The 14,599-nt window shown below is 24.6% G+C and overlaps 3 protein-coding genes across 4 annotated transcripts in view; 2 read left to right on the plus strand and 1 right to left on the minus strand.

Moving 5' to 3' along the window:
* Positions 1–12,001, plus strand: part of LOC112686599 (gastrula zinc finger protein XlCGF26.1-like) — a 29,567-nt gene extending 17,566 nt beyond the window's left edge. Inside the window, exons 9-10 of one of the 2 annotated variants that reach the window (XM_025558966.1) lie at positions 11,283–11,433; positions 11,830–12,001. In XM_025558966.1, coding sequence (XP_025414751.1) covers positions 11,283–11,433; positions 11,830–11,942 — 264 coding nt within the window. In that variant the 3' untranslated portion in view covers positions 11,943–12,001. Of the gene's footprint in view, positions 1–260; positions 578–11,282; positions 11,434–11,829 lie in introns of those variants that run through there. The other variant, XM_025558967.1, reaches the window with a different exon arrangement.
* LOC112686598 (ankyrin repeat and IBR domain-containing protein 1-like) lies at positions 1,793–12,198 on the minus strand. Its single transcript, XM_025558965.1, has 22 exons — positions 12,187–12,198; positions 9,210–9,388; positions 9,033–9,151; positions 8,757–8,964; positions 8,507–8,689; positions 8,260–8,437; positions 8,014–8,189; positions 7,639–7,872; positions 7,423–7,568; positions 7,132–7,351; positions 6,804–6,938; positions 5,405–5,564; positions 5,181–5,317; positions 4,466–4,702; positions 4,270–4,404; positions 4,035–4,191; positions 3,855–3,963; positions 3,727–3,767; positions 3,469–3,658; positions 3,195–3,371; positions 2,928–3,132; positions 1,793–2,866 (listed from the first exon to the last, which is right to left on the minus strand). Exons 2-22 carry the CDS (start codon positions 9,273–9,275, stop codon positions 2,207–2,209), a joined length of 3,873 nt encoding a protein of 1,290 aa, XP_025414750.1. The 5' UTR covers positions 9,276–9,388; positions 12,187–12,198; the 3' UTR covers positions 1,793–2,206.
* Positions 12,199–12,585: 387 nt separating this feature from the next.
* LOC112686602 (trafficking protein particle complex subunit 2-like protein) lies at positions 12,586–13,914 on the plus strand. Its single transcript, XM_025558970.1, has 5 exons — positions 12,586–12,771; positions 13,069–13,232; positions 13,430–13,517; positions 13,623–13,702; positions 13,804–13,914. Exons 1-5 carry the CDS (start codon positions 12,739–12,741, stop codon positions 13,847–13,849), a joined length of 411 nt encoding a protein of 136 aa, XP_025414755.1. The 5' UTR covers positions 12,586–12,738; the 3' UTR covers positions 13,850–13,914.
* Positions 13,915–14,599: the final 685 nt, after the last annotated feature.

A 14,599-nucleotide genomic window follows, 5' to 3' on the forward strand; every position in this document is an offset into this window, starting at 1 on the left:
GTCAAATAGTTTTAAAGGAATATATAAATAAAAATCTCAATGTTTTCCCAAATTATAGTAATAGCATAGCAGTATAATTATCATAGTAACAACGAGGATTCCTGAAAATATCTTCTGAATAAACTTTAATTAATAACAAATCGGCAAAACGTAATCTAGGTCATGTGTATTATCATCATAGACGTAAGATCATTATGTAGATATACGTCTATGATTATGATTATTATTATTAATCTTGTCTATCAATGGTTTTGTCTTAGATTATTAACGAAAAAGAAAAAATACAAACGGAAATCAATGAACAGCCGTATCTTTTTAATACAATCAGAGTCAAACCACTGAACTCAATGAAACCTAACGAGATCATACAAAAGGTTTCGTTTTAACGTTCAACCGCGATTACGTCAGTCGTTTGAGAATTGAGGGTAACGAGAGAAAAGACTTACAGTTCAAACTTGGGCAATTGGCGAATTGTCCACCGCGAAGTACTTGATAGATAATATTGTTAAATCAATGAACGATCATTGTAAAGAGAAAACAATAAACATAATACTCATGATATTTTTACACTTCAAAATCAAATGTGTTTTTATTTTATTTAAAGTATCACCTTATATCATTAGGTATATATGTTGAAAATATAAAGAAAAAAAAAATGACAATAATTCAACATGAGTTATGATCATAAACTATTCAGTATTGACAATGTATTTTATGGCAAAACCAAAGAATATAGTATTTATAGGTACATTAAATACATTATGATTTTATTTTATGTTTTTTTAACCATATAAATAATATTAATGGTATGTAAATTAAATTACACATGTAATAAACTAATACACATACCTTTGCTATACCGGTTATCAAAATTAATACATTTTGTATGGTATTTGTTTTACTAAAATCAAATAAGGCAATGCCGACATGAATAACAAAACCCTATTATATATAATTTTGATTTATCACACAAAAAGGCGTATACATCACATATGTAGTATAAAATGAATTGTTTCACTACACAAAAGACTTAAGGGTCTTTAAAGAATAATTTTCATAAACATTAATGTATTCAAAAATATATTCGACAAATATTGTATGTACGCCGTATTAAATAAAATAGATTAAATATTTAAACATTAAACAGGTCAATAATAAACTAAACTCAATGTAACTAAAAATAATACTAAATGTAAAATTCAAACATTAAAAAACACTATAATTATCACATGACATAAAATATATTTCTTAAACACCTATGGTTTATTGGAAAAAATGTTATGGCGCATTTGTGGGGTGTATACTTTGTGACATTATATTTGTGAATAAAGTAAACATAATATAATTTAGAAGTATAGCATTTGCATTTTGACAAATTGAATGCATGCAAATGTGGAAATAAGTAAATACTATGATACATTTTAAGTATACTTATTTTATATATTTTTGTTGCATTGTTACAATTATTGATCAAGAAATGTAAAGTAACATAAATTTGAGATTTTTATAATTTCAGACTTTCTTATAAATGGTATTAAAATTAAGAACATGGGTTGCAAAAAATAATATTAAACACACAAAAATAAAAAAATTAATGATAATAGTTATAAAACATACAGTATTAAACACACATTACAACTTAGACAGCATGGAAATTGTTATTCAATCCAATAAGAATTTACATGGTAAGAAAAATAATAATTTATACACATTAATAAATTGAGAATGTATATAATATTGTAAGTTATAATATTACTACAAATTTTCAAAAAAAAAAAAAAAGGTTTTTTGCTTAGTATTTATATTTATAATCATCAAACTAAGTTGGATTGACCAAAAGCAGTTTGAATCAAATGAAATTAATAAAATAATTTTATACTAAATAAAAAGTAAAAAAAATGAGAATTTTTGCAACCCATTTAGGAACATTAATAACTATGAAAAAAAAAGTTGTGTTTTTGGCATATTTTCTCCTTAAAAACTACCGTTCAGTTTATTTTTATTACATGGACTAGAAAATTTAAGTCTTCAGAAGAATTATAGTGGTTTGTAAGGAAGTTGTATGGACATTAAGTTAAATAACTTTCTTTGCGTATTAAAAAATGCAATACAATAGAACAAATACTCATGAATAATTAATATAATGGGCTAAATAAAATCATATTAAATTGAGTAAAATTAAAATAAATATAAATAAGTATGGCACTTAGTGTTGTCTATGCTTTTGTCTCAAAAGGAATAGAGATTCATGAAAATCATCAGAGCTTAACTTGTTTCTATCGATATGTAATGTTGAGAATAACTCACCGTCAGTCATTGATTTTGGAAATGTAAAGACACACCTGTTTTTATCAGCCATGTTAGCTGAAGCACACATTCTTTCTTCGTTGAACAACGTTTGATAGGAATGTGCTTTATTTGTGTGAACAATGTTACATTCTTTGCATGAAGTTAGATTGTCTGCTGATGTTCCTTTGTAAAGTGGTTTCAACATATACTTTGGTACCGTTAAACTTGATGATCTTAATTGCCGACCTGATACTGGAGACTTTGTTTCTGGAGTTCGATTTATGGATACACCTGATATGAAGAGTGTTGGTGACTTAGGTATACCCGTGTCTGATTCAATATCTGCAGATATATCATTATCAGCACTATCTTCAGAATGACTACTGAATTTTTCAATTCTTATGTTCAGTTCAGGTTTGGAAGGTAGTTCAGCAGTAGACTTTAATTCATTCTCTAATGTTTCATCTGACATATCTAAGGCAGCAGTTTTTCCAATTTTACTTAAACGTTTAGGCAGTGTTATGCTGGAGGGTTTAGGCGAGTTTTGCCAGTAAAGTTGAGCCAAAATGTTACACAACTAGAGATAAATAAATATGATTACCAAGATTTCCAAAGGCTATTACCAATTTATCACTTACCTTTTTATCTGAACTTATAGGAGCAGCAATGTTGCTGTCATCCAAAGAAGTAACATTGCGGCATTCACCATTGTTGTTTATTTCCATAAGAATGGAAGTAGTTCTTCTGGGTAAGACTTGAAAGCCATATTTCAGTTTTCCACATTTTCTATCTACTATTTCTTGTCTGTCATCACTGTTCATATGATAAACATTAACGCAATATCTGAAGAAAGGCAACAAAATTAAGTTATACTCATTTAAAAACCTTATTTATGTTATGCAAACCTTCGATTATTTTTGTATAAGTCCCTGCGTGAAAGAAGATCACCAAATGATAATGAGCGCCTAAGATTTTTACCATCCATACGACTGTATATATCTTCACTAAAATCCAAGTAATAACTGTTTTTGTGTAAATCGCCAACTTTGAAAACACCATCATCAAGTTGTATACCACTACACCTTAAATTTGAGATAAATCAAAAAAAAAAAAAATAAATAAATAAATAAATATAAGTTATATTCATTCTTTTAACTTAACAAAAATGTAGTATGTTACTTAGGTAAAAAAACAGGAATGTCTGTTTTTATATGAGTATTTTCTTGAACATTGCTTATAGGTACAACTGTTTCCAAATCATCTTTAGATGTTGATAAGTTTTTGGATTTAGCCATAGATATTTCATCTAAAGACATTTGTAAAGCCATTTGTAATTGTTGGTCATCATCATTTGAATCTTCGATTAATTCTTAAAAAAAATGTATGTATGTTAATTTTACATAAATACAGTTTATGTAGTGTACATTGTATTTTTACCTGAGTAATTTTTGCTACAACTAGCTTCTTCATTCTCTGATCTACGAACAAAATATATCAAGGTAAAAAGTAATTCAAAATTTATATTTTATTGCCAGTTATTATGTATAATAAAATCGAGATGATACCTTTTTTTTTGTTGGGCATCTTTTATCATTTGAAGTCTTGACATTTCAAGAGCAACAATAAGATCCATTGCAAAAGTACCAACAATACTAGTGCGTTTTTCTTTTTTTCCTATAGTGAGTAATTCAATTCTTATTTATTGAAATTCCATATCAGTAAATATATATATATAGTATACATTCGATCTTCTAATAAATTTTTGTGAGTATTTTTGCATCTTAAGCTACAATATTCATGAAATTTTGATGTTCGGGGGTTCCGCACTCTTGCTCTTTTACAGTGTTCCATTTTACATTGGCCAAATACACTAACAGCAAGAGCTCTATCCAGTTCAGTTTCCTAATATTTTAATAATTTAAAAAAATTTCATTTTATAATTATAATCTAGTTTTTTTATCATTTATTTTTTATTCTAACCTCTTCTTCATCAGAACAACTCTCAGGCCAATCTAAAATAGCAGTAAGATTACGATGTCGGCCTTTAGAGTCAACAATCCATGGGTTATCCGGATCAATTTGAATTGAATCTCCAATGGCTTTCTTTAACAAGTCCTAAACATTTGTTTAAAACATATTTATTTCTATTACTATATATTAAAAGATATGTACTCACTTTAGCAGTAGCATTCATATGTTTTTGAGACATACTACTAGATTTTGTTTTTGTGACATTTTGTGGGGCAGATTGCATACTTTCTAAAGATATAGATCCATCTGATATGGCATTAATGAATTCATGGCGTTTTCGTCTTAATATACTAGTGGTATTAATAATGGCACTTCTTGGATTACATAAATACTGTCGTAAAACCATTCCTGCTAACTTTTCAGTAACTTCTTCTACCTCATTCTAGAATATAGGTTTTAATAAAAATAAGTCATTAAAAAATTAAAGAGTTAAAATTATTATAAACAAATTAAATTGTTAAATATCAATATAATATGTCAAGAGAAATTGACAAAGTATTTAATAAACTTTTCATTTTTAAATGGTTAGCTAAAATAGCTGTGCAATTTTTATACATATTAAACTACATAATACGGTAATCAACAATAAGGTCAAAATGAATGTTGCTTTAAGTAGTCCTCAACTATTACTTTTAAATGGAATAGAGTCTGTCAAAATAAACAGGTTTGTTATTAAGTTATAAAATAAATCATATACAATTCTCAGTTTCATTGTTCTTGCAGAAACTTATATTTAAATAAAATTATATAATTTTTTGAAAAAACATAAATAGTATTAATTAGTAGATAAATAAATATTGGATTAGAGAAACAAATATTATTTTGTTCATGGATAAATTATACACGTATTTTCATATCACCTGCATAAACTCCAAAATATTTCTATTATATGTGCTACTCTGCATAAAAAATCCATACACATATGATGCACATAGAACTCTCTTAGCTTTTTGTACTTCAACAACTGCATCTTCAACAAATTTTGTTCGCTCATCATCTATAAATATCAAAAATTAGATACATAAAACATATACAATAATTATCATGCAATCTTTATTACAAAAAAAAATAATTAAAAATTTACCTTCAGGTATATTTAAAGCAGCTGATAAAGCTATTCTCCACTTTTTAACTATTTCGACAAATAGCTCTTCCATTGGGCGAGTAACTTCATGCTTTTTGAATTTAGTATAAAAATGAAGAAATTTACTTAATTCCAAACTTTGTTTATTTTTTTGCTGAGCCTATGAAAAATTATATACATACAAGAATTAAATATTTATGAAATATTATTATATAATGGGTTATAACACCCCTTTCCCTCTTAAATGTTTCTCTTAATTTATAAAACATATAATCATTTTCACATAGAAATAATGTTATAAACAATTTTATAGAAAATGTAACCACCTCCCTATCAAGAAAAATGATCTGACTACACCAGTGATTGTATATATTTATAATGGTAATTTTGTACATTTATAAAAGTATAATAATTATAAAAATATAAGAATAATAAAATTAAAAATATAGTAGAAAAACCAAATTTCTTATTAATATTGCTTGAACTTTCAATTTTCTGACTTAAAAAAAAAAAAAAATTACATTTTAAAATCGAGAAAAATCCAAAATTTTAAGAAACTATAAACAAGGTTAATTGTGAATTATAATAATGGGAAACTGTGAAATTTCCTTAGTTAAATAACTAATATCATTGATTATAGAATAATTTATTCTACCTGTATATTTAATGCTAATATTGTATAAAGTAAATTGATTAAAATATCTGATTTCATATAAATTTTAAACTGTAACAGCAATAAATCATTTTAATTTTATTTCTAAACAGTAAATATTATGAAAAATCTTGTATTCAATTCTCAAGACTTAAATATAAAATTAAGAGTTTTGTGAATTTTGAACTACAAAATTACAGTGAAATTTCATGATTTTAATTTTATCAATTTTTGTTTTTTTATAAGTATTAATATATATTAATTTTTTTTAAATTTTCAAGATTTTTTCAAACTAAAACTATTTTATTAACATTAAAAAAAAAAAAAAAAACTAAAAAAACCATGAAAATTTAAATTTCCTTTATATAACATTTTTTTTGTTGAAAATGATACCATCTAAAGAAAACAATGATATATTAATTCAGTGAAAATTTCAAGTCTTTATAATTATTATTTTTAAGCTATGATGAAAATAAAAATTCTATAATTTAATTTTGTTAACAACTGGTTTCAGCCTTTTTTTTTTATAATTTTACATTAGCTTATACTATTAATTTACTAAACTTGTGGAAAATTTGTAAAGTTACTTTTCTCATAGTACCAATAACATTTCTTAACAGAAATTTTAAACAATTGTGATGATTGAAAAAATAATTTTAGTTAAAATTGTATGCAAAAAAAAAACCCCCCATTTAATTATAAAACCATTAGATTCCTTCTTTCGTTCAAAATCTAATAATTACGTACTTCTTTCATAAGAAGACCTCTTTTTTCATCAGCTTTACAAACAGCAGTCATACGATTACAACGAAAAAATCCGCCAGTAGCTGAGCCATGTTTTTTCCAGCTTTCTTGACATATCCAGCAAAACTCAAATTTACACTTGTACAAAAATAATATATAAATTATTAAGATTTATAACAGTTAAAATTAATGCATTATATTATAACACATTTTATTATTAATTATGTGTGTTTACATTTAATAATATTATAATGAAATCAACTATTTAATTAACAAATTGTAATTATAAATGATTAATTTTCTTAAAAAGTTAAATATACATATATATTACTTTTGAACACTTCATATGATTACAGCCTTCATTCTTCTGTATGGGTGAATTACAATTTGGGCACGGTTTTGAATTTGTCACCAACCATAAGCTATTAGCTGCTTCTTCAAACTCTGCACTAGTTTCACGTATTTTATCTGGTTTAACTTCAGATATTTTAGACATCCACTGAGACCATTGTTGACAGCTACATGGAGTATGAGCATCACCCATACATTCCCTATTACAAAGGACAACAAAGGACAAATTATAAATGAATATTTAAAAATAAGAATAAATATGGTAACATACCAACAAAAATAATGTCCTCTACCACAATCAACTGAACGTGCAATTTTAGAGTTTTGTTTTGGTTTTCTAGTACTCGGGAGGCGAACAGCAAGTCCACAATTTGGAACAGGACACCATTTTATAGAACGATTACTTTCAACAAAAGCCTAAATAGTTTAAGATAAACATTAAATATTATAGTTATAATTTCTTAGAAGAAAAAAGGATTCTACGTACTTCAATATTAAGATCAAAATATCTACGAGCCATTTCAGGACTAACAATGTTTTCAATGAGTTCAGTTGGAACTAAAATATGGCAGTGTAAAGCTGGACAATAAATATTGCTAGAGTCTTTTCTTTTAATTTTACATGTTAAATATTCTTTCCAACATGAATTACAAAACTTATGTTCACAACACAATTTAATTGTAGAATCAGATAATGGCAGTTCATTCAAGCAAATATCACACTGAAATAATAATATATTACTAAAATTAGTATATAAATTAATATATAACATTTATATTATAACTATTTAAATGTGTTATTATTAGTAACAATAACTATAAATTCCATTTTTTTTAGAAAAAATGTTTATTTAATTACTTACAATAGTTTGATCATTAATGTTAAGTTGAGCTTCTTCATTTAAATGTGTCTGCTGTAACCCATCGAAATAAAATTTCTTGGTGGACTGCACAGATATGGGTACTTGTACACCAGCAATTTGACAACACTTGTCAGGATCACGAACCCATCGTTCAAGTAAAATCTCTCTAGACCATTCTAAAATATTAAATACATTTTTAATAATAACTAATTCATACTTTTCAACATTAAACATCAATAATTTTACCATTATTTCTAAGCAATGCTTCGGCAGTAAATAATGGCAAATTTAACATATCAGCAGTTTCTACCAATAATTGGTCTTTGGCTTCTTGTAAATCTTGTGTGCGTAACCCAGCATAAGTTTCCTCTTCACCAAAATCATAATCATCGACAACAGTTAAAATATCTTTAAGGTCTTCCCCCTAGTAAAAATTATTTAAATTAAAATAATATTATTTATATTTTATACAAGGCTATTCATTTTTACTTACAAAAACCATTCGGGATTCTAATTTACGAGCTAAAGTTTCATATCCATTTTTCACAGCCAAATCACAAGCAGTCTGTTTTTGGTTATTAGTCTTGAATATTGGGGCTCCTCCGTGTGAAAGCATCAAATCAACACAGTACTGCAAACCAGAAGCTGCTGCTAGATGAAGTGCAGTGTTTCCATCCTATTAGTGTATTGATCAAAATTAAAATACCTATTTTAAAAATTACATTTATTTGTGTTAAATTTACATTATTTTGAGCACTCAGTCGTATTTTCTCTCTCCTTCCATCTGACAGTTCTACTCCTTGCCAATTTAACAATAATGTAACACAGGCAGCACGACGTTCATGTGCAGAGTAAGAGCTTTGAGGGGAAAGGGAACAAACTGCATGCAGTGCTGTTTCATTGAAATTATTTTTTTTATTTGGATTTCCATTATGTTCATTTAAAAAAGCCCTATTATATGTATGCAAACATTTAGTATAAAATTAACAATATTTAAATATTTATAATAACCATGTTACCTAAGTAAGTGCTTCATCCCATGTTTTGCAGCATAATGTAAAAGTGTATTGTGGTTATGATTTTCTCCACAGCTCAAATTAGGGTCTAGTGTTTTAAGTTCAGGAGAGTTTGAATACATCTATAAAATTTAAAAAATAATAACAAATGTTTTTCTTTTTCCATTTATAAATATTTACCCGCATAGCAGCATATTCATCCCCTCTCTGAAGGTGTTTTTTAAATTTGGTAGACGTACCACCCATTTTGTTTTTGTTATAGAATATATCATATCTATCTGTTTTCAAGTAATCATAGTGTTTTTTTCTAAAATACTAATTTTGTTATGGCACTCATTTTTTTTATTTCAATAGCAATACTAAAATAAAGAATATATTATTAAAAAATGTTTGTAATTACATTATATAAAATACATTATTAACAATGTTATTTTAAATTTTTAATTAAAATACAAAGAAACCAATTTTAAAATTATTTACTTAATTATTACACAGTTAGGATAACCTTCTTGATAATTTTAAGTTCACATGTGTATATGTACATAATAAAAGTTAATATTTGTAATTATAATTATTTATATCACAAAAAAAAAATTAAAATACAGTAATTTATTAAAATGAATTATTTTTATGTTGACAACTTCAACAAAGAAACTCTTTCAAAATGAAAAATGAATATACATTAAAAATATGGTATACAGTGTTAAAGGCAATCATCAATGATTAAAACGCAATTAATTTTATTACTTATATGTAATAACGAAAAAAATAGTATTGGTACTATTTAGTACTCAGTAGTGAAGTAAATATTATCTTGTTTATACAAACCATGCAACACTTAAAATATTATCAATATAATTAAACATTATAATTATCACATAAATATAAATAAATAAATAAATAAATATATATATCAGAAGTAAATAATACACAAGAAATATCATTGTAAACAGGTATTAAACTAATTTTTTAAGTTACATCATAACTAAATAATAAATAAATAAATAATATTGGTTAAGTTATTTAGATAAAATTATTGATTTCAGTTCAGGGAAATCTAAAATACTGTTAAATAATGAATTTCTATTTTTTTATTTTTTTTTAATTTAAATTAATATTTTGTTTAAATATATATGATTAAATTAATTTGAATATAAGAGATAGTTTGAAAAGGTTTTTTTATAACTAAGGTTATAAATTTAATATGTTTTGATATTTTTTCTAGAAATATTTGCAGTGATATAATTTGGTTATAGTTTGCAAGCAATTTAATGAAAAGGATGTACTTGAAAACTTTAATATTTAAATAAATCTCAACAATTGAACTTTTATACTAGTTATATTAAACTATTTTCGGTATTAAAAATGATGAAATATTATTTCTATCATACATAATAATATTGATACAAACATGGATAGTATTGATATAATATAGTCAGAACAATAGTATCTGACTACTAATTAATTAGTATTTTTACCATATAATTGAAATAAATATATGTAAATAACAACATTTTTCTATATTATACTACAGTCAAATCATTCAATTTTAACTTAATAAAATAAAAAGGCACAGTAAATTATTATTATCCATCAATAATCATAAAACTTATATAAGGTAGGTACCTAATATTAAATATGTCATGAAATAATCCAACAAATCATATGAACATTTAGCATGAATAATTGTTTATACATAAATATATTAACATAAAAACATTAAATAATTGAAGCGTATCAAAGGAAAGTAAAATAAAAAATAATGTTTGACATTGTGATTTCTATTACCTATAAAATATCAGTTAGATTTAGTAGGTTAGTTATCAATACAACATAGGTCAATATATGGCGTACGTGGATTTCATGGTTTAATGAACATAGTAAGGTATAATAAACAATTTCCCTTTTAGGCTTATAAGTACTGACTACATTTTAACAATATACTCTAGTAAGCAAGTACTTGGCATATAGACAGCAGATATAATGGATATTGAAAAAGTAATTTTTTTTTTATATATTAACTATTATATTAAAATATACTTGTTTCAGTATTTAATAAAACAGACTTGGATAAATTTAGAATTATCATAAATTATTTTTCATACCATTGATAGTAAGACTAAAAAATAATACCAATAAATAATTATTGATTTTTTTAATTAAATGTTTACATATAACAATATTAAAAAACAAATTTAGAATTCAGAATAAGCAATAAGAAAATATTAATTATTCTATAATATTTTATTTCAGGTTTTGTTATTCGTTATTTTAATTGTATCAATAGCAACAAGTTCAGGGGATGATTATATACAAACTCAAAGCAATGAAGATGTACAGGATGAACCAATTTATAGCAATCATAAATATATTGATGATGATTCAACTGGTTCCATACAAAAATGTAATATATATTTACTATCTATAATAATAAACATATAACAATAACATAAAATTATTAAGAATTTAAATATTTATAGTAAATTATTCTAAATTTGTTTTATATTAATTTTATCATTTTTATTATTTTAAATTCAAAATACAAAATACTGAGTTAGTTTCTGTAATACTTGGACCATGTTATTTTTAAAATTAAGTTGAATATCTAATATATGTAATTATACAATAATTATTATAATATACTATGTATAATTTATAATATATTGCAGTATTAACTAGTATATAATATGTACATACTAGACTTTCCCTATTATTAGGTTTTTAATTACTTTATATTGATTAAAATAATGAATGTGGCTTTAAAGGTTACTTTTATGAATGTATTATATTATGTTATTAGACCAACCAGGGAGAGTTCAAATAAAAGTCTATAGAGGACCAGACGTAATTGAAAACGATGAATCATATGCAGCTCATGGATTCTGGGTCAAGCAACCATCTGAGGACTATTAATGTTAATTTATAATTTTGTATAGATTTGAATTGTATTATATTATTATTTGTCACATTTTCTTACTACTCTATTTACTCACACTGATGCATACAACTATCAAAATAGTAATAAATTATTTAAATAAAAAAAAAAAAAAGGCTTAATGTGTAAACAGCTATACTGCTACCTATCATAAATATATATATCATCAATATGAACATTATAGCACATTGGTAACAAAATATATTTGATTGGTGTACTTACATTAAACTAGAGATGAAGATTTGATTATTTTATTAAGGACTAAGTAGGTATAATAATATATTTAAAATTCTTATGCACATTTTCACACAGTTTAAGCAAAAGTGAAATGCCAGTAATGGGTCGTCTACTTCATCCCTCTTATTTTTCGACCACTGATAAGTGACGAAAGAGTTGTTTGAATATTAATCTCAACATTCCGCGTACGATTGTACGAACGACGAAATCGAAAAACAAAAAACTACAACCCAATACATCATTTTATCAAAACAATAACACGAGATTGCGCCCTCTCGAAAATCTACCTGGAAAAATAAACATTTCATTGTTGATAGTAAATTAAAATAACAATAACAACATAGAATAATATTCTGTGATAATAATAACAGCAACAACATGATAAGCGGTCCGGATGCTGCAGCACCTATGCCGTGATAGTGAATTGTTTATTGTGTATCAATTTTTTTTTTTTTTAATACTCTCTCATACCTATGTACCTATTCCGTTACTTAGTTTACCCCGCATACTTCAGGTATTTTGAGTCTGAAATACACTATGGCGTTGTGCGTAGCTGTTGTTAGCAAAGAGGTAAGCTAGTATATATGAGTTTCTATATTTTAAGATGTCACACGTTTTACTTTAACCACACGGTCTGTCGAGATAAGCAATTCATATTGGTAAATAATTTGCTAAACTACGGTGAGGTCATATTAAATTTTTGAATAGTTTATCGATTATGTTGTCATTTATATTAAATACTCTCTACAATTTGATAATTGAGCTGAACATCTGCAAAATAATCATCTGGAATTTGGAAATATTTTTTTTGCTAGTTAATTATTAGAATGTAACTATGACTTAATACATATAATTTATAAATTTTAGAATGCGCCTAAATATGTAGCTTCATTAAATCCAGCAGATGAACTACAAATCCAATATGAAATACATTCATCAATTGATTTTGTCGAAGAAAAACTAAAAACTGGTAAAAAAGATATGCGGGAACTGTACTTAGGACAATTGTACTCTACAGAAGATCATAAAGTGTATCCTTTTTTTATTTTAATTATACTATTTATTTATTTTACTCAATACGTTCATTTTACTAATATAACTTTCTATCTACTATATTTTACTGTAGTTCCTTCTTAATAGTTTATGAAGTTTAAGAATAAAATATTGTATGTAGTATTATAATAAATAAATATATATAAAAATATTTTCTTTAATCATCAAAATTTAGATATGGATATGTAACAAATACTAAAGTAAAATTCTTTGTTGTAATAGATTCTAGCAACTTATTATTGAGAGATAATGAAATACGTTTTGTAAGTATATTAACATTTTTTAACTATTTCTAATATTGAGTCATACCTTATTTTATGTTTAAAAATTATGTATGTTTTTTTTCTAATATAAATTATGATTTATAGATGTTTCGAAAATTACATACAGCTTATACAGAATTAATGTGCAATCCATTTTACATTCCTGGTGATTATATAACATCTGAGTAAGTAATTTAAAAAATCACATAAAAACAATATATATATATATGTATTTTTTATTCGTTTAACTAATTTTAAAATCTAATATTGATTTTCTATTTTTCAGGAATTTTGACAAAGTTGCTAGAGGTATTCTCACTGGAAACTCATAACTTTTTTATTTATTTTCAATTATTATTTTATTATTATTTTTATTTTTAATTTATATTTTGTTTTTTAAAGATAATTAATTATTATAAATAAATTACTTATATTATTTTATATTATTTAATTGTAAAAGAATATTTCAATATTTTCATTTTCAACTAGTTTTTAAGTAATCATAGTTAAATATATAATATATAGTAATAAAAAAAAAACAATTTATTTCATTAAATATTAAATTTATTTTTTATTACATATATATTTAATAGGTTATGGTCTCTAAAATAAAATATGTAGATATTTTTTCTTTTTAAAAGAAAAACCAAACAACACATGATATATACTCAATGTCATTAAAATGGGATCAAAAAATACATAAAATAGAATCTATGATAGAATCATTACTATATGTCAAGAATGTATGTACAATGTGCTCAATAAACCTATCTACATATACTGACAATACTCAACATCTACAATCTTTAATTCTTATGGTATTTTAAAATTAAATGATGCAGTCTAAGGTTTTGAAAAATTTCAAATAAGTAATCAGTACAATATAAATAAAATATGTAGCCAAACAAACTTTCCACAGCAATTTCATTGTGAATATCCTAGCAAGTGGCAATGTTTTTGAAAACAAAAAAATGATAAATAGAATTCAATGGAATCTAAATGAATTCTGTATATATATATTTATTATTAAGTTATCTTATGTACAATCTTAAACTAATGATCCTAGGTTTCAAAATCATATC

This window comes from Sipha flava, unplaced genomic scaffold (genome assembly GCF_003268045.1).
Source record: "Sipha flava isolate LNK unplaced genomic scaffold, YSA_version1 317_pilon_pilon, whole genome shotgun sequence".
Taxonomy (NCBI): Eukaryota; Metazoa; Arthropoda; class Insecta; order Hemiptera; family Aphididae; genus Sipha; species Sipha flava.

What these genes read in the sequence shown, in the direction of transcription:
- LOC112686598 (XM_025558965.1), bottom strand. Translation starts at nt 9,275, where the DNA reads ATGGGTGGTACGTCTACCAAATTTAAAAAACACCTTCAGAGAGGGGAT. An exon ending in TAGAATCCCGAATGGTTTTT is followed by an intron (nt 8,438 to 8,506) that starts GTAAGTAAAAAT and finishes AATTTTTACTAG; the next exon opens with GGGGAAGACCTTAAAGATAT. An exon ending in GATGCCCAACAAAAAAAAAG is followed by an intron (nt 3,768 to 3,854) that starts GTATCATCTCGA and finishes TTTTGTTCGTAG; the next exon opens with ATCAGAGAATGAAGAAGCTA.
- LOC112686602 (XM_025558970.1), top strand. Translation starts at nt 12,739, where the DNA reads ATGGCGTTGTGCGTAGCTGTTGTTAGCAAAGAG. An exon ending in TAGCTGTTGTTAGCAAAGAG is followed by an intron (nt 12,772 to 13,068) that starts GTAAGCTAGTAT and finishes TATAAATTTTAG; the next exon opens with AATGCGCCTAAATATGTAGC. An exon ending in GAGATAATGAAATACGTTTT is followed by an intron (nt 13,518 to 13,622) that starts GTAAGTATATTA and finishes TATGATTTATAG; the next exon opens with ATGTTTCGAAAATTACATAC.